The following is a 22227-nucleotide window of genomic DNA, read 5'->3' as shown; positions in this document are numbered from 1 at the left end:
CGGGTGTTCACAAGGCCCCAGGAGCCGATTTCAGGGAAAGCAGCCCAGCCCCCTGCGTCATGCAGGCAGAGCCATGGCAACCCTCGACCCGGGGGCGCAGGGCACCCCACTCTCAGGAGCTGTGCGCGTGGGGACGGGACCAGGAGCCCCGGGGGGTGTGCCAGCCCCTCTGAATCAGAGGACAAGGGCTCCTCATGGCGTCTGCGTCCCCCCAAGGTCCTGCCGGGCTTACGTCACACTCACCAAGGCTTGGCCTGGGCCCGGGCATGGGAACCCACAGTCTCTCAATGCCCAGCCTGGAGATGGCAGCTGGGGGCAAGCTGGAAAAATGCCAGAGCCTCAGGGTGACCAGGCCGCGCCCTGCCCAGTGCTCTCCCTCCTGCCTCTGCCCACGGGCACTCCTCCCAGGACGCTGACGCTGACTGTGAGAAAGTCATTCCCCGAACCAGGGTGGGCGGGTGTCCACTGTGCAGGAACCTTCCACCTGGTCCCTCCTGAACCCTCTGGGGTTCCACATAATGGTCGTGTATGTGGTGGAGCACACTGCACAGGGTACCCCCAAAGTTCATGTCCCCCTGGAACCTCAGAAGGTGACCTGCTCGAAAAGGATCTTTGCAGATGTAATCAACGCAAGGATCTCAAGGTTGAGACCGCGGACGAGGGTGGGCCGTAATTCCCCGAAAGCGTCCTTATAAGACACAGAAACGCGGGGGCCACGTGAGGACAGAGGCAGAGTGATGCAACCACGAGCCCGGGAACCACTGGAGCTGGAAGAGGCAAGGACGCTCCTCCCTCCAGGTTCCAGAGGGAGCGCGGCCTGGTTTTGGACTGCCAGCCCCAAGACTGTGAGGGGGTAATTGCTGTCGTTTTAAGGCCCTGGTCTGTGTCCTGCGCTGCGGCTGCCCCACAACACTCCCTGTTTCCACTGTGCCTTCACAGGCATGGTCAGGACATGCCACAGCCGTGGCCTTGGATCCCGCCTCACCATCACGGGCCAAGCGAGCAGGTGCTTGGCCGTGGGACTGAGCCCCATCTGAGAGTCAGCTCTGTAGGACCCCTGCCCTTAGCGGGTCTCCTGCTCCACCCAGAGACCAGGCACCCTTGGGAGGCTGCATCCCACAGCTGGCTTGCCGCGGGTCCCTCTTTCCCATCTCCACACCCTGGGCTGAGCGCACGGTGTCTGGTGCCTATTCTCCGCTCTGCCTCGGGGGTGGTGGTGACGGTGCCCATTCACCGTGGCCAGCGTCTGTCTCCGGTGTCATCCGTCTTTTAAACTCCTGGAGGAGCTGCCCCGGGGCCTCAAGATCAGCTTCAAGCCTCAAAGGACCCTCTCTGCACTGCACAGGCTGCAGAGACCCCTGGGCACAAAGTGTGCCCAGCACAGGGCTGTGTGGCTGCCGCCCCCGTCCTGCTGCGGCCCCGTCCGAGCAGCTGACCACCCAGGGCACGGGTGAGCAAGGTCGGCAGGGAGAGAGCCAACTTCCAGGCCTTTGGTCTCATCCCCGAGGGCAGCACAAGCAAAGCATGTGACTTCCCACCTGTGATGACTCTGGACTCGGAATCTGCCCAGAGCCACGCAGGCCGACGGAAAGGTCTCCACTAAAAACAATCAGAGCACCCGGAGGGCTGCCCTGGCGGCGCAGCGGTTGACAGTCCGCCTGCCGATGCAGGGCACGTGGGTTCCCCGGTCCGGGAAGATCCCACATGCCGCGGAGCGGCCGGGCCCGTGAGCCATGGCCGCTGAGCCTGCGCGTCCGGAGCCTGTGCTCCGCAACGGGAGAGGCCGCAACAGTGAGAGGCCCGTGTACCGCGGAAAAAAAAAAAAAAAAAGAAAAAAGAGCACCCAGAGGAAAGAGACACCCGCATCCAAGCCCTCCCGCGGTGGCCGAGGGGTGCCCATGTCTGCCGCGCGACCTGCTGCTCTGGGCACTGGGTGAGGAGCAGACTGGCCCGCCCTCCCCCTTGGCCCCGCCCCTGTCTCCTGGGGCACAGGTGACCGTGGGGAGAAGTGAACCCCAGCCAAGGCCTGGGGCCGCTGTGGCCACTTCACACATGAGGACACCAAGGCTCTAGCTAGCGAAGGGCCCTGCTGAGACCCAGACCCTCCCAGGACGAGGGTCTCCTCCCTGCCCCCCAGTGCTCTGGCCACCTGGCTGGGCTGCCGAGGGCCTTCCCCACCAGCTCCGGACACCACCCTGGGACAGGACGCAGGGCGGACCGTCCCTCAAGGGAGCTCTCGTCCCCGCACACAGTGCCCATCGTCACAGGCCTTGTGGGGTCATGACTGGACCCCGACCCTGCTACAAGCCGGGCAGGGTTGCGCCACCACCGCTCTGTGCCCTGGGGGCCCACTAACCTAAGAACTAAAACGCACACTGTCAAGAGACTCCCAGCCTCGTCCCAGCCCTGGGGGCACGCTGGCCTTCACAGCTCCACCGGGGCCTCCCCACTGCCAGGATCCCCTTCGGCCCAGGTGGACTCCTGCCACGCCTGCCCCAGGTCACTCCATGGCAGTGCCCAGACACACATGATCAGCACAGGGGCCAGGAGCCTCCACGCCCAGGCCTCCCGGACACGGGCGCCTACGTCTCAGCACCAGGTGACCTCACAGGAACTGCCATGGAGGCCAGGGCCCGGGGCCGGGCCTGTCGGTTCCCCCTCCCGTGAGCTCCCCCAGGGGGCACCCTTAACCTGCAGGGTGACACCAGCTGCTCCAACTGCTCCAGGAGACGCCGGGGGCCCGCCCACCGGAGGACACAGCCGAGCAAAACCACAACGGTCCCATTGTGTGTCCTCCAGGAGGGGCCGGGGCTCAAGGGACGAGCCTTCCCCACTCCCACCCTCCAGTCTCGGAATGGCCTGGCCTCGGGCCGTGGGCCTGCTGGGTGTTGTAGGTAAAGGGCCGACAGAGAGAAGTCAAAGCGGGCACGAAGTGCCCCTCTGCCCACCGCTGTCACTCAGCCCTGGTCCTCGGGGCACCCCCTCCACACCACGCGCCGGGCCTGCTTCTCTCTGTGGCCGCCCCTGGCCAAGCCTCTGCCACCCACACTTCATGGCCACTGGGCTCTGAAACGCCAGCCTGATTTCAGTGCCCCCCTGCTGAGAAGGCTGGGGTGCAGGGATCCAGAGCCCTCGCGTGGTGCCAGGCCCTGCATGCGTGCCTCCCCCGGCCTCCGGGCCACCTGAGCCCCTCCCGGGCCCTGCAGAGCCAGCCCCGGTCACACCAACTCTGAGCCTTCATCCAGCCGTCCCTCTGGCCCTCAGAAGGGCCTTCCTGATCGGGGCCGAGCCCTGCCTGCCCGTCTGCGAGTCTCCTGTGCACATGTCTGATGTCCGCACACCAGACACAGCGCGAGCCCTGGACGGCAGGGCCGAGTCCTCAACTGGGTCTCAGCACAGAGCCACACCCGGGGCCTCAGAAAGTTCTGGTGAAGGAGGACAGGAAGGCGGGCAGGACTGCCCACGAGTCTCACTGGCAACGAGGACGAGGCCTGGAACAGAGGCCTGGAACCTGGACCTGCCGGGCTCCACGCCCCAGCCCCTTCTGCAGCCCCCAGGCCCCTCTGGGCACCAGGCAGGCCAGGCGGGCACTGGTAAAGGGCAGAGACGGCACGTGGGCAGGTCTGCGAGATGGGGGTCATGTCCTCCAGATGCACCGTGGCTCGCGGCCAATCTGGGCACCGTGAGGCTGAGCCCCTGCCCGAGGGGTCCTGGCCCTTCCGCCAACATTCAGCATGGGATCCTTGGGGCAGCCGCCCAAGGGGTAAGTCAGGCGACTCTCGTGGGGAAAGGGTTGTTTTCACAAAGTGTCCTCTGCAAGGGAGGGCATCCATCTGGGAGGGAAACCAGCGGACAGGAATTTTGCAGACACTGCACTGCCTCCCAGGTTCAGAAAGGAATGGCTTCGGGGGGGGACGTTTTCGATGGCAGTAGGATTATAAACACGTTATGTATTCAAGCTGAACAAAGGCGCTTTGCTCTCCCTGCTGAAATTTGTTTTTACAAAACTCCGGCCCCCCTACATTCTTCATCAGCCTGTATCTAATCACACCAGCCAAGCAAAACCTGCACCAGCAAGTCCTCTTCCAATGACACTGACGTGCTCCCCAGCTAGACCGTCTGGTGGGCGCAGGATGGATTTTTCCTCCTACCCACTGGTTTCCACCCATAAGCTCTCAGTGGCAGGGAGTCCCTCAGCTCCCTTTGTGCTCCCGTCAGCACTCCTGGTACCTGGAACCCAGCCCGGCCGGGGTCCTCCAGACAAAGTCTTGTCTTCAGGAAGATGCTGGCACCTGAGCTCCCAGGAAGCCAGGGGACACAGAGGCTGGTCTCCCCGCTCCCCGACACACGGGGCCACGGGGGTCGGGGTGGTGCTGCTCTGTGTCGTCACGGTGACCACAGATCTGTGGCAGCCACGCACAAGGCTAGCGTGGGCCTGCCATCCAGCCATCCTGGAGAAGCCAGTACCTCCGTTCACCAAGAGACACCCTCGAGAATGTTCCCGACAGCATCCCTCTCAGTAGCCAGAAACGGGGAGACTCCACCTGCCCGCAGCATAAACTTTGCGGCACATCCACGAGAACGCGGCCCAGCGGGAAGACACACTGCCACCAAACGCCACTGCATCGGCGCCCATCACGGGAGGGGTCGGCATGGCGGGCAGCCATCCACAGGGCACGGGGGCCCTGCTGGGGGCTGGGGGCACGTTCCCGTGTGGAAGATCCAGCGGCACCGGCAACAGCACCTCTCGGCCGTGCTGCTGATGCAGGAGGCGCGTCGCCAAGCTCTCCCCACGAACCACCGCCCACCCCGGTCACCACCAGGCCCACCCTGTGTGGGCAGGACAGCGGCCTCTGCGTGGCGGACCTGTTTCTCCTGCTGCTCTGGGACGGACGACCCGCCAGGTGACGTGCAGCCCGCCTAACTCAGTGTCAGTGCTTCTCCCGGGACCGCGTGACGCGCCGACTCCAGTGACACCCGTTAGCTAAGGCGGTGGATTTGGGGCCGGGCGCTCAGAGACGGGGACCCCTCCCCCTCCCCCCACACGCCCCCAGGCTCAGCAGGGCCTCCCGGGACAGCTGGGAGAGCCCAGGGGCTGCACTCACCCTTCCCGATCTGGATGAAGCCGAGTAGGATGATCAAGGCCAGCGCCAGGAGTTTGGCCGCGGCGAAGGCGTCCTGGACGCGGGTGGCGGCCTTCACGCTGTAACAGTTGACGGCCGTGAGCAGTACTGTGGAGACAGGGGCAGCGAGTGAGTCCCGCGGAAACGCGGGCAGAGGGGCCGGCGGGGAGAACCCCAGCCCTGAGGTCACAGGCTGAGAGACAGCTGTGAGCCCAGGTGCCCCCCAGGCTGCCAAAAAGGCCTTTTTGTCCTAATGAATGAATTTCAACACGTCACCGCCACCTGAGTCCCTCCTGCAGGAGCCCTCGAGGAGAGCGCTGGGCTCAGAGCAGGCTGAACGCCCACACTGCCATCTCGGGGGGGTGGTGCTCAGTCACCTTTCTGCTCCCACCTGACATTTCAGCACAAGTGTCAGGCTCTCCCACAGGCACCCAAACTTCTCAAGGTGGGAACCCTCTCTTCAGAGGGTCCTCGTAGGATCCCACAGGGGCACAAGGGGTGCGGCATCAGCCTGACAAGTCCGGGGGGGGGGGGCGGTCCACGGGGGCTGAAGGAGATGCACAGCCCAGGCTCCCAGTGGTGAGAATAGCAAACGAGCACGAACTCTGCGGCTGGTGTCACAGGAGATACTAAAGACCCAAACTCCATGCCAGTCACCACCACGGGGAGGGAGAGGACACACGGGGGGGCGGGCAGCTAAGCCAGGCTCCCCCAATGCGCCGACACACGCAGGCCCCGCCTGGGACCCCAGGGAGACCCTCCAAGTCCTGAGCAGAGGTGGAGGCAGCGCTCAGTGTTCAGGGACCTCGCCAGCAGCCCCTCTGCAAACTCACCACAAAGCAAAATGAGATTAAAACAAAGGCAACAAACCAACACTCAACACCCGGGCCTTCCTACTCGGTGGTTCCTACCTCTCGGCCGAGTCGCACGTGGAAACACGCACGCCGCGAGGCCAGCGTTCCAGTGCCCACGCCGCTGCTGACGCCAGCTGCCCAGGGAGAGGGCCGGGGCGCAAATGGGGCCTTTTATTCTCGGCAGGCTGGTGGTCGAACATTAACCAGCACAGCCTGGACCCAAGGGAAGGGCGTCTGTCCACCATGCCCCGCACACACCGGCTTTTCCCAAGGGCTGCGCTGGGTGAGAAAGTGTGGACCGGGCTTCTGCTCCAGACAGAACCAACCCCGGGCTGGCAGATGCCACGTGGCTTCCGCCCCCAGCTAAATCAATTACGTGTACTTTTACGACGTGAGGGAAAGGCCACAACGAAATAAATCCACGCTGTTTAACTAGATGAGACCTGACAGTTCAGGTGTGAGGAAAACAGGACATGGCCCCCTGAGCTCTGGTTAGGGCCGGGGGCCCACACTGCACCCCGCCCACGCTTAGCTCTTCCAGAAATTAACTGATACCCAAATACCGCCCCCGCCCCATCACTTTCTCTCTGCTGCCCTAGGCCTGGCCGACGCGGCGGCTGACCACGACTGTTCGCTAAGCCCTCAGGAAGCTCAGGCTGAAAACTTTCAAAACCAGTTGCTTCTGGCTGCTACCCCTAAACTGAAACCCTCGGATGTTCCCAGACCAGATACGAAGGCAAAGAGCCACCTGGAGGGGCCCGCACTTGTGGGGACCCGGGCCGAGGCTGCACCTGTCAGAGGCTCGTGGCAACATGAGCTGCCTCAGGGTAGTGGCGCTTACACGAGGCTGTGAGAACGGGGGGACAGGGTATCCACGGCACAGCACTGAAGCCACCTCCGGCAGCAGGAGCGGAGCCCGGGCTCAGATGAGGGGGCCGACGTGTGCAAGGGACAAACAGGACCAGTGGCCTCCGCCGTGTGGCTCTGGGGTGGACACACTCTCAGTTCGGGGCCTCGGGACCAATGCAGAGACAGCTGTCCCGTATTAAGTACATCAGCACTGCCATTCCCAGCACAGAAGAGGAAACAGAGGCTCAGAGAGGACCCCTGTACACGGTGCTAGGGGCAGACCCAGATCTCTGAGACCCATCTGATCTCCCACCGCCAGGTCGGGGGCGGGGGCGGGGGAGGAGGTTGAACAGCAGAATTACCTTCTCCTGGGCATCCAGGCTGGTGCGACCTGCCACATGGCTGGGAGCCAGGGTGAGGGGGCCTTGGAGGGCAGCCCAGGTTCCTTCCCATCACTGGCCCCAGGGAGCCTGGGCACAGTAAGGCGGGGAGGGGGCTTTTCCAGGACAGTCGCACATTATGGGGAATGTGACAGCCCTGAGGCCTTCCCTTCCGGATGCGCCAACAGGCTGACAGATTGCATCACACTCCTCCATTCATGCCAGGCAGGAAGTGGGGAGAGCCGTGGCCAAGCCACACACGGGGAGGTGGCTCTTCCCGCCGCCAGCCCTGCCCAGCTGCCCTCGCTGTTACCGCTGCACCACTCACCTGGTTTGACTCACCCCATTTGGGGTGTGCACCCCAAGGGGAGCAGGGGCACCTCTCCCCACCTCACAGACAAGGACCTGGAGGATCCAGGAAGGGGGTGTGGCTGGCCCAGAGCCCCAGCCCCAGGGCCATCCCCCTGCAGTGGTCACTGGGGGCGGGACGGACCGAGGCCCAGGGCCCCTCCTCTACCGACCCAAGGCCCTCCCCTTCAGGAACACAGGGTGCCACCCTGCCTGTGCAGAGCGGAGCCCACCCGGCAGGTGTCCGAGCCCCTGTGGACAGAGGGTATTGTTCCTTGAGCTCAGCTCCGTGTCAGAGAGTGGACAGGCAAGGCCGGGCTGGCCGTCTGCAGTAGGGAGGGGAATGGGCTGGATCCCAGAACAAAGTGGACTTTGTAATATTCATTTCCTTTATAGAAAGAAGAACTGAGACATATGATGAAACTTTAATGTCCACGGACTTCAGCTGATGAGTAAACAAACGCTTTATTATCCTCCCCAGTGTCCTTTCTAAAAAACTCCGAAATGAAACAGAATCTAAAGTAAATCAGGGGATTCACTAGGGCCCGTGTCTCTCAGCCTTAAGGAAAGCAGTGCTGGGAGGCTGTCTGGGAGGCTGGATTTGCCTCTCGGCAACACTGGTTTAGGCCCCGTCACCTGGACAAGGTGCCTGACTCTTCAGAGCCTCAGCTTCCACACCCGCAGGACGGAGGGGGGTGACAGGGACACGAGAGGCTCCGGTGTCACACAGGGTCTGCTGCTGCCACTACCACTACTCCCGGCAGTACCCCCATCTGCGCTGCGTGGCAGGGGGAGGACAGTCTCCCCCAGCGCACCCGCAGGCGGGCTGCTGGGTGAGGCCAGCACACTGGCGGGAGGGCACCCCGGCTGGCAGCCGGCCCCCTCGGGGTTCCCCGTGCCAGCACCCCCAGATAAGCACCCCGCAACAGCTGGGGCCGGGGAGATAGAGCCCAGCGGCCTCCGGAGAGGAGCGGCAGTGGGCTGCGTGCAGAAGGCGGGAGCAGGCGGGGCCTGGCGGCTGGTGCCACAGGCCAAGCGGGAAGCCCGCCCTTCAGGGCTGTGCCTGTCCTGCCCTCATCCCGCCGTGACACAGTCACCTAGCTGGCCTGCAGGGGCACCCCAGCTCAACCTCGCAAATGAGCCGGGGGCCCCGGGGCTGTGCTGGACGGCCCGCCACCCTCTGCAAAGTCACCGTTCCTCTGCCAACGGACCCACGAACTCGCACTCACACCCTGGTCCACCGCCCCCCACCCCAGGGGCTCCACCCGTACCCCATCCTCGTGCCCGAGACAGCAGGAAGTGCTGCCCAGTGGGGGAGGGAGAACCCCTTGGCTGGCCTCCTGGGCTGCTCTCACCCCATGGCCCTGGGGACAGCTGGTCACACTTAGAGCCGGGCGGGCCATGAGCGCCAACTCCAGTTGCGGCCTGGCGGACCAGGTGGCTTGAGTTCAGAGTCCTGTCTGCAGACCGCAAGGGCCACACGTGCCCAGGGGGCCACCCGGGCCGAGGACAGGGGCTGGCCCACGGGCTCGGGGATGCACGGCAGCTCCCCCATCTGTTATTTCTCAGGACCCCCCTTGGGTAGCGCCTCCGGGACCCTCCCAGACCCTGAGCACAGGGTGGCCGGTGGGGAGCTGCCACTGCTCGGCCCACCAGCGTACAAATGGGACGGGTGCCACCAGTCTCTGGGAGGGCGCTTATCTGAGCAGTTCCCAAAGGCTCCTGCCCAGCCTTGCCTGACGTGACCTCTCACCCCGGCCTGACCGGTTATCTCACTCTCCAGGCCCCAGGGTCCACCTCCTGATGATAACTCTTCACACACAGGCTGCTGTCAGCTGTCAGCCACTGAGGGCCAGCCTCCCAGCCCCTTGGTACACGCTGCGCAGCCGACGGGCTGTCTCACTCGCAAGGGAGAGCTTGAAAGGCAAGGGGACCTGTTTTCGTTTTAAAACACCAGAACAAAACAAAACAAAATACAAAAAACACACCCAAATCTTAGTTCCCCGAACCCGCACCCCCTGCAGTGGAAGCGCGGAGCCTTAACCACTGGACCACCAGGGAAGTTCCTCTGCTCAATATTCTGTAACAACCTAAATGAGAAAAGAATTTGAAAAAAAATAGATATGTGTGTATGTGTAACTGAATCACTTTGCTGTACACCTGAAACTAACACAACATTGTTAATCAACTATACACGAAAATAAAATTAAAAATTTTTTAAGTTAAAATAAAAAACAAAAGAAACCACACACCCAAATCCATTTCCCTCTCTGACAGAGGGTGACACCCTGCTGGGATTTATCAGGCCCAGTGACCAGGGCTGCCCCTGGACTTTGTGTATTGCCAGTAACAAAATCTTCAACAAACCCGGCAACGAGGGCCAAGTGTGAGCACCTGCTGCGTGCTCTCCATCACTCAGCGTCCCCGGCACTCCCGGGGGTCCCCTCACCCTCACCCCCTCTGCTGACTCGAGGACAAACACACCAGACAACGGCATGACCGAGGCCAAGAGAACCATCTGAAAGCAGAGCACCTGGGGACTGGCTGGCCCCCCACTCATCAGAAAACCCACCTACTGTCCCCACGTCTCTGATGGGGCCGCAGCCGTGGACCCTCCCTCGTCCCCGGCCCAGCGTCTGTAGGGACCGTCCCCCTCCAGGATGGAAAGGGGAGTGCAGGTATCACTTGGGTTTCATGCAGGGTCCACGGGTCAGAGCCCCAGAGCCTAGAACCTCACTACCAAGTGAGTCCTACGAAGCCGCCGGTGGCGTCCTCAAATGAGTCTCTGAAGAAGGTGCTTTCTGTACGTGGCTTCAGGACGCCTAAGAAAAAGGGCCAATGCTTGAGACAAAGCCAGTCTGAGGCCCAGCGGTAACTGCCACCCCACACAGGTGGGAGGGGCCGAGACGCCAGGCAGAGGAGCCCCGTTTTACCCGCAGCTCTGCCGGCAGGCCCCTGGCGGCCCCCGAGACAGGAGCGGAAGTGGCTGGCAGGCGGGGCCTGCTGCAGGAAGCCGGGCCAGCCCGGTCTCTTGGGGCAGCAGCTGTCACAGGGCCGGAGAGCAGCAGGAGCTGACTACCGTGACTGAGGCCGGACGAGCCCTGGGCCCAGGCAGCCGGCCCACCTGCCGTCCGGAGCTCTACCCGCCAAACAGCTGCACCCGCTGGGCACCTGGACCCGGAGCCCCGGCTGCAGGTGGGCCGAGGCTCCTCGACTGTGGCCAGGGAAAGCCTGGGCTTGCGTGATCCAGGCGGCTGGGAGAGTGACCACCGACAAAGTGTCCAGTCGCTCTGGCGTTCTTGTCCTGCCTTTACTCTACTGTCCAAAACCGCCCAGCACACGGGGACCCGGCGTTCACAGTGGGTGCCTGGTGCATCGGGGCCTCCACTCTGGTCCTGGACACCCAGATATCCGCTGGGCTTGGTGAGAGCCCCCTCCACCCCAGGCCCGGCCCCCCCCCCCGATGGCCTGTGCCTCCACAACCCAGCACCTTCCCCTCCTGCCCTAACTCTGCTGCCTCCTAATAACAGATAGGTCTCCCCCCCACCCCGGAGCCTATCAGAATCCCTGAGGACCTCGTAAAACAGGTTCCCGCAACCCAGAGCGTCTGACTGGGCAGGCCCGAGAACCTGTATTTCTGACAGTTCAGGGAGAACCAGTGGGTGACTTCACGACGTGTAATTCACCTTGACTGGCTCTAAGAGAGTGCACGCACAGGACCCAACTGTACCCCGAACACCTGAGAAGGCCGACCTCGCTTCCAGGCGCGCTCAAATACAGAGCCCGCTCAGGGTGACAGTCCAGCTCCTGGCCCACCCAGGACCCCACCACCGGCCACTCCAGATCGGAGCCTCCAGAGAGTCTGGAAAACGGAAAGAAAATGAAGGAATTCTCAGGGGCAGGGGCTGCTCAGGTGGGACCAAGGGCTCCAATTCCAGTGTCTGATCTCCGCGGAGAGAGGCAGTGGCCACAGGAGCCAACGGATGCCACACCTCAGTCCAGTTGGGACGATGCCCCTCCAACACCCCCACCCTTGTCGAGCCACTGATTTCCTGCAAAAAGAACTGCTAACAGGCCGAGTCACATTTTCAAATGCGACCAGCCCTGGAACGTGTTTCACGTTTTCCATTTTTAACTGGGGCTGGATGACGCCTGGCTACAGAGCTCCCCCTGCTTGGTGGTGGGGGTCTCAGCGCGCATCAGGAACAGGGCTGACACTTCATTTCAAAACACACCAGGACTTCCCTGGAGGCGCAGTGGTTGGGAGTCTGCCTGCCAAGGCAGGGGACACAGGTTTGATCCCTAGTCTGGGAAGATCCCACATGCCGTGGAGCAACTAAGCCCGTGCACCACAACTACTGAGGCTGCGCTCTAGAGCCCGCGAGCCACAACTACTGAGCCCACGTGCCGCAACTACTGGGAGCCCACGTGCCACACTTTCTGAAGCCCGCGCGCCTAGAGCCCGTGCTCCACAACAAGAGAAGCCACCGCAATGAGAAGCTCGTGCACCGCAACGAAGAGTAGCCCCTGCGCAGCAATGAAGACCCAAACACAGCCAAAAACAAAAATAAATAAATTAAAAATAATAATAATAAACAAAACACACCAGAAAAAGGCAGATTCAGTTCACTCTGAGATCTGCTGACACCCGAGCCCTGAAGTTAGCAGAAACCCCTCAAGTCTCACTTTCTTTGGTTCTTCTGAAGCAGAGCCCTGCAGAATACAGAGGTTCCCAAAGGTCCCCCCGCCTCCACCCCCAGCCCCAAGGACAGCCAGGCCCATAGGAGGGAGCCCCCCTCCAAGTTGGCCCTGATTTCTAACATGCTGTGTGACCTTGGGCAGGTTACTCAGCAGGTCTGAGCCTCTGTTTCCTCATCAGCTAAATAGGAATACTGCTGCTGGCCCCACGGGTGCGTTTTAACATGCAGACATGCCGACAGGCACGCCTGCTGAGTAAAGACGCGCTGAGGACGGCTGAGGCTGTGTGTGCAGGGGACTCCGTGGTTAGTCTCCATCCCTGGCTCGCACCTCTGTGGTCTGGAATCCCCCCGCCACCCACCCAAACCTGCTGCAGCACCTGAGGGTGAGAGGACACTGCAGCATCCACCCAGCCCCCTCATTTGCTAGTTGGGGGTCAGTGGAGCTCAGAGAGGTTGTCCAATGTGCCGGAAGTCACACAGCAGTCACCAGGGGAGTGGGGTGAGGACGCCCAGGCCTCCTAAGTCCCACTCCCATGTTCTGGCCACTTGACGGGGGTCTTCAACCCCAGCTGCCCGTGACAGGTTCCCCCCCCTGGCTCCCCCAGCACACACTGTATGCACTATTACAGGCCTGGCTCTGCCTGGGAGGGCCTGGGCGTCAGTCCTCTGACCATGTGGTCCAAGGTGCAGCCAGGGAAGAGACCCACCAACCAGAGCAAGTCCCACAGGGCCCCACCCACCACGAACACACAGCTACTGACACCCGTGGAGGGGAGGGGACGGCTGGGTGGGGGGCACAGAAGCAGGCTGTCGCGGTTGGGGGGTGGGGGGGGGCCTGGCAGGGCTGACTTCAGAACCCTACGACCCTGGACAACAGCCCGGGCTGAGAGTCCCTACCCACACAGCGAGAGGGCAATCCTGGTCACCCGGGATGAGGCCAGACATGGACCCTCGACGACCCTCTGTGCCTCAGCAGGTGAGCTGGCCCCCCAACCCCCCGACCCGGGAATAAGTGCTCATAACCGGACTCTGGTGACCTTCCCTCCCCACCCAGACCCCCGAACCCGGCCCCTCAGCCCGAGCTGTCAGCCCCTCCTGGAACAGGCCACCTGGGGGCAGCTTCTCTCCCCACGTCCCTCCCAGCCACACGCACCCCACCCCCGCCTCGTCCTTTCCCTCAGCTCTGAAGGGGTCTGACACCACGGCTGGTAACGCGTGGGGTGTTGCTGCTGTGTGGGGTGCCCAGCCAGGGCCCCTCCAACTGCCGCTGTGTCAGACACACCTGCTGTCGTGCTGCGTCCCTGCAGTCCCTCCAACACCAGACCCTCGCCGTGACGGCCGGGCAATCACACGCCCTCTGCAGGCACAACGTGATCACCCCACCGTGCTCCAGGCTCTGAAACACAGGCCCCGCGAGGCCCAGCACCCAGGCCCCGGGTCACGCAGCCGGAGAGCCGGAGCCAGGGCCCTCGCAGGCCTGCCAGCTGACTCAGGCTGACAGGGTGCCCTAGAAGGGGACCAGCTGAGGACACAGCCCTGCAGCCAGCGTCCATGCCGAGGGCTGAATCTTGTACCGGCCTTGGGCAGCTCACGTGGACAGGGACAAAGCGCTAGGGGGCCACGGGGTTACGGGGGGCCACGGGCCCACGTCTCTGGGCAGGGGCCTCGGTTCCGTACTGGCTACACTCGGGGCGACTCACAGACGATCAGGCTGCCAGCCAGCAGCCAAGGTCAGGGTGACGCAGAGGGCAGATTGGGTTCCCTGCAGCAGGCCGGAGGCTTCCCAGAGCAGGCGCATCCCCCGGGGGGGAGGGTGGCGCAGCCCGGAGGACGCCCCTGCCTGAAGGCAGGTCTGGACACACAGGCAAGGGGGGAAACCACCCCTCCCTCCGGCTGCCCGGTCAACCCCCACTCCCAAGCAAGAATGCAGGATCCTGCCAGGACCGAGGAGAGAGCTGGGTGGGGAACTCCTGCCAGGAGGTACAGGGGACCCCAACCATCGAGCCAAGAAGCTGCTGGACTGGGCAGTGGTCCTGCTGGGGGGAGAGGACAGGACAAGGCCCGTTGGTGGGGACAGGCGTACTCTGGGCAGCTCCCCCAGTCAGTAATCCAGACAAGGGCCCGGGAAGGTTACCCTGACTGACTGGGGGTGTGGAATCACGTGCCCCCCGGTCCCCGGCACCTGCTGTGAGTCACCGGAGGGGACAGGAACTGGAGGCCAGCGTGGGCATGGGACAGGGCCCGTGGCCACTGGGTAGATGAAACCCATGGGGCACCTGTCAGCCACCCTGCCCTGGAAGCTCGTTTGCAAAGTTCTGAGAAGAAGACGGAGGTTTTTCTAGATGGTTTCCTATAAGGGGTCCGACTCCCCACAGTGCGGGGGCAGTGCTTCCCGGAGAGCCCAGGACACACATACACCCCAGATCCACTAGTGTGTGCCCCTGAAGACCTGGCGCCTGGACATGGCGACCGACACTGTCCCGGACGCCTGATACCCCCAGCACGGACACGGCCGTGTCCCCACGCCGGATGAGAGAGGCAGCTCCGGAGGGGAAGGGCACCACAGCCCCGGCTCCCGCCCACCGCGCCGCAGTCTCCCTGGCTGTACAGTGGGGGTGACGACACTGATTTCAAAGGCTGGGCCGTTTATGCCGTGATGGGGGCACTGCTCTTGGGGGGCGGGGGGAGGCTCCCAACCCGGACGGGGCCCCGGGGTTCTGGGAAGCTCTCACCGCGAGTCTGGGGTGAACGAGCAGGGTGGACACCTCTGAGCAGGGTCTGCACATTCCATGGGATCATCAAAGGGGTCCGTGACCCAGAGGAAAAGGGTCAGAAACGCCCTCCCTCAGTCATGCGCTCTGTGAAGTACCCGCCACGCCCCGTGACTCGAGCCGGAGCGCTTTCATGTCTGGCCCAGGAAGTCGGATTTCAGGGCTAATTACCATGCTATCGTCTACACTCAGCTCACAGCTCGCGATTCTGGGGTTGCCAGCTCCTTGGAAACACCCAGAAGCCTCTGCTTCACGTGGCGAGGGGTTCAGGCCGGGCGGCTGGCAGGCGTCCAGACACCCTGAGCCGGCCTCGGGCTGTGTGCCGGCCTCGCTGTGACAGGCCTGGTTTGAAGCCCGGGGACACAGCGGTGGACACGCCGGGAAGCCTGGGGGAGAGGGTGTGCTGCCACCCCCCACCCCCTTCGGCTCATGACCCCAACGACCAACTTAGCCTGGAGCCAGCTGGCCACGGCTCACCCCCAGCCACCAAACCCCTGCCTCATCTGCACCCTCCCCTGCGGGGGACAGCTGTGCCCCAGCCCTGGGCGGGGCCACCCCCCCCCCCGCCCCCGGCAGGGCCGCGGTGCCGCCTGTGCGATGGGCAGCTAAGCTCCGCTCCTGACAGGGAGACGCTGGCCTCCCTCCTCTCCAACGCTCTCCTTCCTTCTTTCCGCTAATAGAGGGGAGGAGAGCAGTTTGCAGGGCGGCTCAAGAGGTCAAGGGCGAACGCCAGAAGGAGGGCACAGCCGCCATGTGACCGGGGTCCCCGGATGCCATGCTCGTTAGACACGCAGTGGCCGAGGCTCCTCACAGACACCCCCCACGAACCCCCATGTCAGATGCGGAAACTGAGGCTAGGAGGGCCCGCGAATTCCTCAAATCAGAACCCGGGTCTGTCCACGTGCAGAACGCAGGCTCTTTGCCTGACACCAGTGGAAAATATCTCAGGTCACGGGTCGCTAGAGGAACAACAGCTGAGGACCCCCTGCCCCCACTCCACGCAGGTCTGCGGGAGGAAGGGTGACTGGGGCGGCGGCAGCTCATCTAGGGGAGCCTGGGCAACCCGCTCTGTCCCCTGTGAGAAGGCAGGAAGGAAGCGCTTTGCAGGCCACACCGAGGGCCACCAAGCCGGAAGGGGACGCAGAGTCCCACTCCTGGCCACCAGCAGACCTGCCAGGTTCTACAAGATGGACGGGTGACGTGCATGACAACTGGGGGGTCCGGGCGGCCGTCCTCCGCAGTGGGAGAGGGAGAAGGGCGGGCGGCCAGGCCTGCAGCCACTTCCCTGACACCTGCGTGTCCTGGGCGGGAGTGACCACAACTCAGACAGGGCCCCATCTGGCAGAGGGAGATGGGAGCCTGTTCAGACGCCTTCCCTTCTTCTCCATGAGATAAAGGACTCAGTTAGGTCGCAGCTGTTTCTGAACCACAGTGGCTCCCAGGTACCTGCCCTGGGCAGCTCCTCTCTGTGTATGCCTCGTCCAGCCTCTCCAGATCCCCCTGGACCCATCAGAGAGAGAGGCGGCCAGGAAGGCTAGAGACATCGCAGACGAAAACCCGGCCAGGCGAGAGCCTCACCTCTCCCGAGAGACTTCTGTCGCAAAGATAAACCCAGTGTCCCCTGAATCTCAAACTAACGCTACCAAGTTCTCGCTAAGCGATAGATAACCCATGCAAACCAAACTCCCGGGGCCATCGGCAAAGAGTCACGGGGCTCGTGTCCCTCTCTCACCTTCATGGCTCGTTAAAAACATGGAAACACCAGGGCCACGCCATGAGAGGGCCCCATTTCGTCAGACCTACCAGAAAAGGGGCTCGTCCCCTCCCCCCGTCTATACTGTCAGTGGGATCATTCTAAGCACCAAAGCCAAACTGAGTCACAACAAGCAGAAAGGAGCTGTCCTGGGGCGAGACCAGGGGACAGGAACGGTCCACTAGCAACACCGAGAAGAGCGTGGCTTCTGAACCCAGGATACACTGTTCAAAGAGCAGGCCCGGGGCCGCTCGTGAGGCACCAGCACGGGCTGCTGGGCCAGGGGTGCACGTGCCCCCTGTGGGGAGGGGCTCAGGGAGCACGCGACGCAGAGGGTCCTTTCTCCTCTCGAGGAGAAGTTCTAGAACCCACCCTGTGTGCAAGAATCGAACAACATTCAGAAACTTTGTGGCTTTTTGCCGCCTTCTCAGGCACCCCGCAGAGCAGGCCCCCTCCCTGCATGGCCACAACCTTTCTCTGTGCCCCCGAGAGCAGCCCGGGCCAGCGGCTCCGAGTTCCGCCAGCCTCGGACAGGCCCACGTCCCCCTCTAGACACAGCAGGCTCTAGACTAGCGCTCACTCCTGCAGACAACGTATCCCTTTTTGTTACTGAAAACCTCCTTTCCATCAGAAAAAGCAACAAACACCCAGCTCACACCCAAAGGGGTGCTGTTCACGTGACCCTCCACGCTGGTGACCGGAGTCTTGGTGAGGGTGTACCCGCCACAGCCCCTCCAGAATCCACCCCGAGCCTTTACCTGCTTAAACCTAGAAGTTTAAGAAAGTAAGGCATCCATTTTCCAAGACTAGAAAGTGGGCCCTTTAAAGGCAGTATCACGTCATTACGTCCCGGGCCGAAACATTAAATAAGACCTAGCAATGATGAAAATCGCACAATTAAAATTCTTTAATTGGGGCTTTTCCTTACTCAGCCCAAAGCACCGTCTGAGAAGCCCACCAGAAGCCACAGGTTCCCCGTCCTCAGGCAGATCGACTGTTGCTGTGACTATTCCTAGATTTGGACCAAAAGTTTTTATAAGCTGAGATCCTCATCGCTGAGACTCCCCCAAAAGGCAAAACGCTCCCCCCCCCCCACAGCGTAGTTGCTCTGTCAGGGTGTCAGGTCTCCTGGGGTCACCACTTCCCAGAGCGTGCCTCAGAGTTCTGAAAGCCCCTCAACACTACCACCACCACGCAGTGAGCTTATGCGGGAAGCTGGTCCCCAGGCTCAGAATCCCAACAGCATCGGCATGTCCTGCTGGTCAGAAGCCGCTCCAAGGGATGGCACAGTCCCCTGAGTCTTGGGGCTCGGACAGAAACCACAAACCAGCCCTGTTAGCTCTGCACTTCTGTGCACCGTCAAGGTGCAGACAGAGCCTCAAATTAGGGGGCAGCTCTGAAAGCAGGAAACTTCCGTCTTGCAAGCCTCCTTAGACGTTCGCCAAGGGGTAGGGGGAAAACTGCAGCAGCCACAAAGCAAAGAAAATTGCGTGGCTTTTGGTACAAGTGATTTTTTTTTTTCCTGAAATCCCACCAGAAAACAGCCCACCAACGTACCAGGACCTCCTCCACCAACATACTGGGGCCTTATCCACCAACATTTGGACTGTACCCAATGGCTGTGTTTCAGCACAGCTTGGGACCCCAAAGCCACCCTGCACACATTTAAGTTTCAGCCAAGCACCTCTCTTTTACAACTCACTAGGCAACCTTCAGGGCACTCAACACTGCTGCCTACGCGAGCAGCTCATTCACTGCCCACACAGAATCTTATTACTATTTGGTTTTGTATGAGTCAGCCTTTCCTGATTAGCTGGTTTGAATGAGGTGTGGGGTGTTTTTTTTTTGGTATTTTTCTTTTTAAACTACGATTTCTCTCTTGAAAAAGGGAGTTTCCCTTGGGAACTCAAACAGACAGGTAGTGGCTTTTGAAATTCAAGCACTCCACGTGGGTGCCTTGCAAGAAAGTAAGGATATTGCTTCAGCTCCAAGAGCTCTGGATGGACTAAGTGGAAAGGTTAGTTCCGGCCTGAGGCTCAGGGCGGAGACCCTGCTTGCTGTCTGCCGAATTCCCAAGGCGGTGAGGAAACGAATGAATGAAACGCACGTGGGTTCTGGGGCTAGTGCCCTCAGTCTAAAACTGCGGGGTCGGCCCGGGGCCGCGGAATGTGAGCATGGTCCAGGAGTGCCGGGAGGGGCCCGGGACGCGGGCGCGCGGCGGCCTCGGCTCGGCGCCCCCCACCCACCCGCCCGCCGGGGTCCCGAGGCCGATACTCACGCACGCAGAGGCAGGCCACGAGCTTGGCGGCATCCTCGGGCACCGGGCAGGTGGGGAAGAGCGGCTTGAGCAAGTACGTGGCGAAGACGAGCGCCACGATGTACTGCGAGGAGGGCCGGATGATGAGCAGCTCGATCCAGAGCTTGAGAAAGGCGGGCAGCGAGCCGTAGACCTCGAGCATGTAGGCGTAGTCGCCGCCCGACTTGGTGATGGTGGTGCCGAGCTCTGCGTAGCAAAGCGCGCCCACGATGGAGAACACGCCGCACACGGCCCAAACCACCAGCGCCAGCCCCGGCGAGCCCGCCTCCTTGAGCACGCCGGTGGGCGTCACGAAGATGCCGGAGCCGATGATAGTGCCCACGATGATGGCCACGCCATTGAGCAGCGTGATGTTGCGCTTCAGGGTCACACCCTCGCCCTCCGCGCAATCCGCGCGCTGCGCCGCCAGCATCCGCTCCCGCGCCTGCCGCTCCTCCTCCTCGGCCGCCGCGGGGGCCGCAGCCGCGCGCCGCTTCGGGCCCGAGCCCGCCATGCTGCCGCGCCGGCCGCGCAGAACAGGGCCGGGCAGGGCCGGACACGGGGCCCTCGCCACCCAACAGAGAGAACCCGCTTTGCCGGCGTGGCCACTACGTTAACCGGCTCCGCGCAGCGCCTTTTATACGCCGCCGCCGGCCCCGCCCTCCAAGCCCCGCCCTCTGCCCGCGCCGCCCGCCCTGCCCTGCACGCTGCGGTTTACTCGGCTGGCTGGGGTTCGGTGTCCGCCTCTGTTGAGAGGCACCGGCCGGCCCCGCCCCGCGCACGTGGAGCTCGCGGTGTCCCGCGGAGCATGGCGGGCGGTCCGGGCCCCACGTGGTTCCGGGGATCCCAGCTCCTCCCCGCGCACGTGGAACGCTGGGCTCCTTGCCTTCCTAGCTAGCTCCCTCGTCGCCCCTGCCCCCCTCCCGCGGTGGCCCCTCCCACGCACTGGGGACCCCGCTGCTCGTGTGGGAGCGGGCGGTGCAGCAGGGCCGACCTGGGGTCACAGCACAGGATGGATGGGATTTGGGGCGCCTTTGGGGCTCAAAGAAGGCACGCTTGCTCCGCTGGCGGGCGCCCAGCCCCGAGGTGGTAGGCGCCCTCGTGGTCTGCTCACCCTGGGGACTTGAGAAGTATTAAGATGATCAGAACCACCTCTCCTCGGGGGGAGCTTGAGGGCCTGAGGTCCCGAATCCCAGGCTTCATGAGTGCGATCTCAGAGAAGAGGGAAGCGCTGAGGCCACATCTGAACTCATTCCTGGGCTCAGAAATTCTCATTTTATCCCAAGGGGAACCTCCTTGCCAAAGAGCAGCGTTCAGGGGCTCACAGATTTGAGAGGTAGCGACACAGACTCTGGGAAACCAGGAATCTGCAAAAGCTCAATTAAATTGACAAAATGGGGGGGCTCCCAGAAGGAGCACCGTGAGAACTCCCTCCCCCAAATCTACCTGGAAAATCCAAAGGCACGCTGCAGGGTGAAGGGGCTTTAGACTTAAAGAACTCCAGAGGCTCCTGGATAGGAGGGGCGGCCAGGTAACTAGGGGTCGGAATGGGGAATGCAGGATGACCAGTCACCCCAGGCCTGGAAGCAGGAAAGAATCAGAAATGCTACCTGATGGGCTTCCCTGGCGGCGCAGTGGTTGAGAGTCCACCTGCCGATGCAGGGGACACGGGTTCGTGCCCCGGTCCGGGAGGATCCCACATGCCGCGGAGCGGCTGGGCCCGTGAGCCATGGCCGCTGAGCCTGCGCGTCCGGAGCCTCTGCTTCGCAACGGGAGAGGCCGCAGCAGTGAGAGGCCCGCGTACCGCAAAAAAAAAACAACAAAAAGGAATACTACCTGATTAAACTGACATGTACACAGGGAAAGAATTTAGAATCCCATCGCAGGTGAGTTTAGCCAAGGCATGTCATTTGGACCTTCCACGTCCCCCCCAGTCAACCCCCCCGTAAGAGGCCAGCCCTTCATCTGCAGTGTTCCAACCAAATGAAATCTTGGCGGCGGGAAGGTCACACAACACAAATATTAACTTTCAAAATGTCTAAGTTGGTGGCTTAGGGGGAATCAGAAATCTCTCCGCTCTTTTTTCTTCCCACTGTCCTTTCCAAGGGTGCTGCTTGCAGAGACCAGATGACCAAGGGCTGAGCAAACTTCCTGAGCCTTTATCAGGTGCTGTGCTGAGCCCTCGGCGTGCAAAGCCTTATCTAATAGAGGGGGTGCTGTTGCACGAGGAAACTGAGGCTTAGCAGAGCAATGGAACTTGTCTGACCAGTCCCCTGTACCTGCATGGTGTACTTCCGGTCGTCCTGCCACCCCTCTTCTTGTGCTTTATTTCCCACTAAATACATCTTAGGATGTATTTTGCTTTCAGGAGGATGGCGGTGATCTGGCGATGCTCTAAGGAGAGTCCCAAGCACCTCCACCCTGGATTCCCACAGCTGCCACCTGCAGGTGCCGGCCACTGCACCGGGCTCCAGGCAAGTGACAGTGAGTACCTCCTCCAGACACAGAGAAGCAATCCGTAATTGCACGCGAGAGTGTAAACTTAACAACCGTGATAAGTAAGCCAAGGGCCCTAAGGGGCCAGAGAGCCGGTCGGAAGGAACACTCCAGTCCAGCTTTCCCAGAGTGAGAATTAACAAGGGAGGCGGAAGGAGCGGAACGTGCACGTGGACTGTTGGTGCCTCCCATGGGGGCTCCTGGGAAGCTGCAGGAGACTTAACAGCTGGAAGGTGACAACACCGCAGGAGTGTCTCCACTGTCCCACAGCAGACACATCACCACTGTCAGTTTCTGCTTGGTTTTCATATGATACCATACTAGATTTCCAAGGGAAAACTTGCTTTGAAATATATATATATATACATATATATATATATATGCATACTTATACACGTGTGTATATGTACACGTATGTGTCTATCTCAGGATTCCCTGATGCAAGTTAAACGAGCGGTAAAACGCCTTACTGGAAATCTCTCTAAAATCTTAGCTAAGAGCACCATCTAGTGGTGGAATGACAAAGGAGCTTTTTGTCCGAGGCAGGTTCAATCCGCTCACTCTGCCTTACTCTTCCCAGAGCTAACCAGTAATTTCTTAAAAGTGGTGTCATTTACGACCCCTTTGGGGAAGCCTCTTTCTCCTGTTTGGAGGCTC

The 22227-nt window shown here is 61.7% G+C and overlaps 1 protein-coding gene across 2 annotated transcripts in view; it reads right to left on the bottom strand.

Moving 5' to 3' along the window:
* Positions 1 to 19685, bottom strand: part of SLC7A5 (solute carrier family 7 member 5) — a 33054-nt gene extending 13369 nt beyond the window's left edge. Inside the window, exons 1-2 of one of the 2 annotated variants that reach the window (XM_033846351.2) lie at positions 19057 to 19684; positions 5106 to 5231 (exon numbers count right to left, since the gene is read on the bottom strand). In XM_033846351.2, coding sequence (XP_033702242.1) covers positions 5106 to 5231; positions 19057 to 19588 — 658 coding nt within the window. In that variant the 5' untranslated portion in view covers positions 19589 to 19684. Of the gene's footprint in view, positions 1 to 5105; positions 5232 to 19056 lie in introns of both variants that reach the window. The other variant, XM_033846352.2, reaches the window with a different exon arrangement.
* Between the last annotated feature and the right edge of the window lie 2542 nt (positions 19686 to 22227).

The sequence above is a fragment of the Tursiops truncatus genome, chromosome 19, assembly GCF_011762595.2.
Source record: "Tursiops truncatus isolate mTurTru1 chromosome 19, mTurTru1.mat.Y, whole genome shotgun sequence".
NCBI lineage: Eukaryota > Metazoa > Chordata > Mammalia > Artiodactyla > Delphinidae > Tursiops > Tursiops truncatus.
This window is presented reverse-complemented; position numbering and strand designations above follow the sequence as displayed.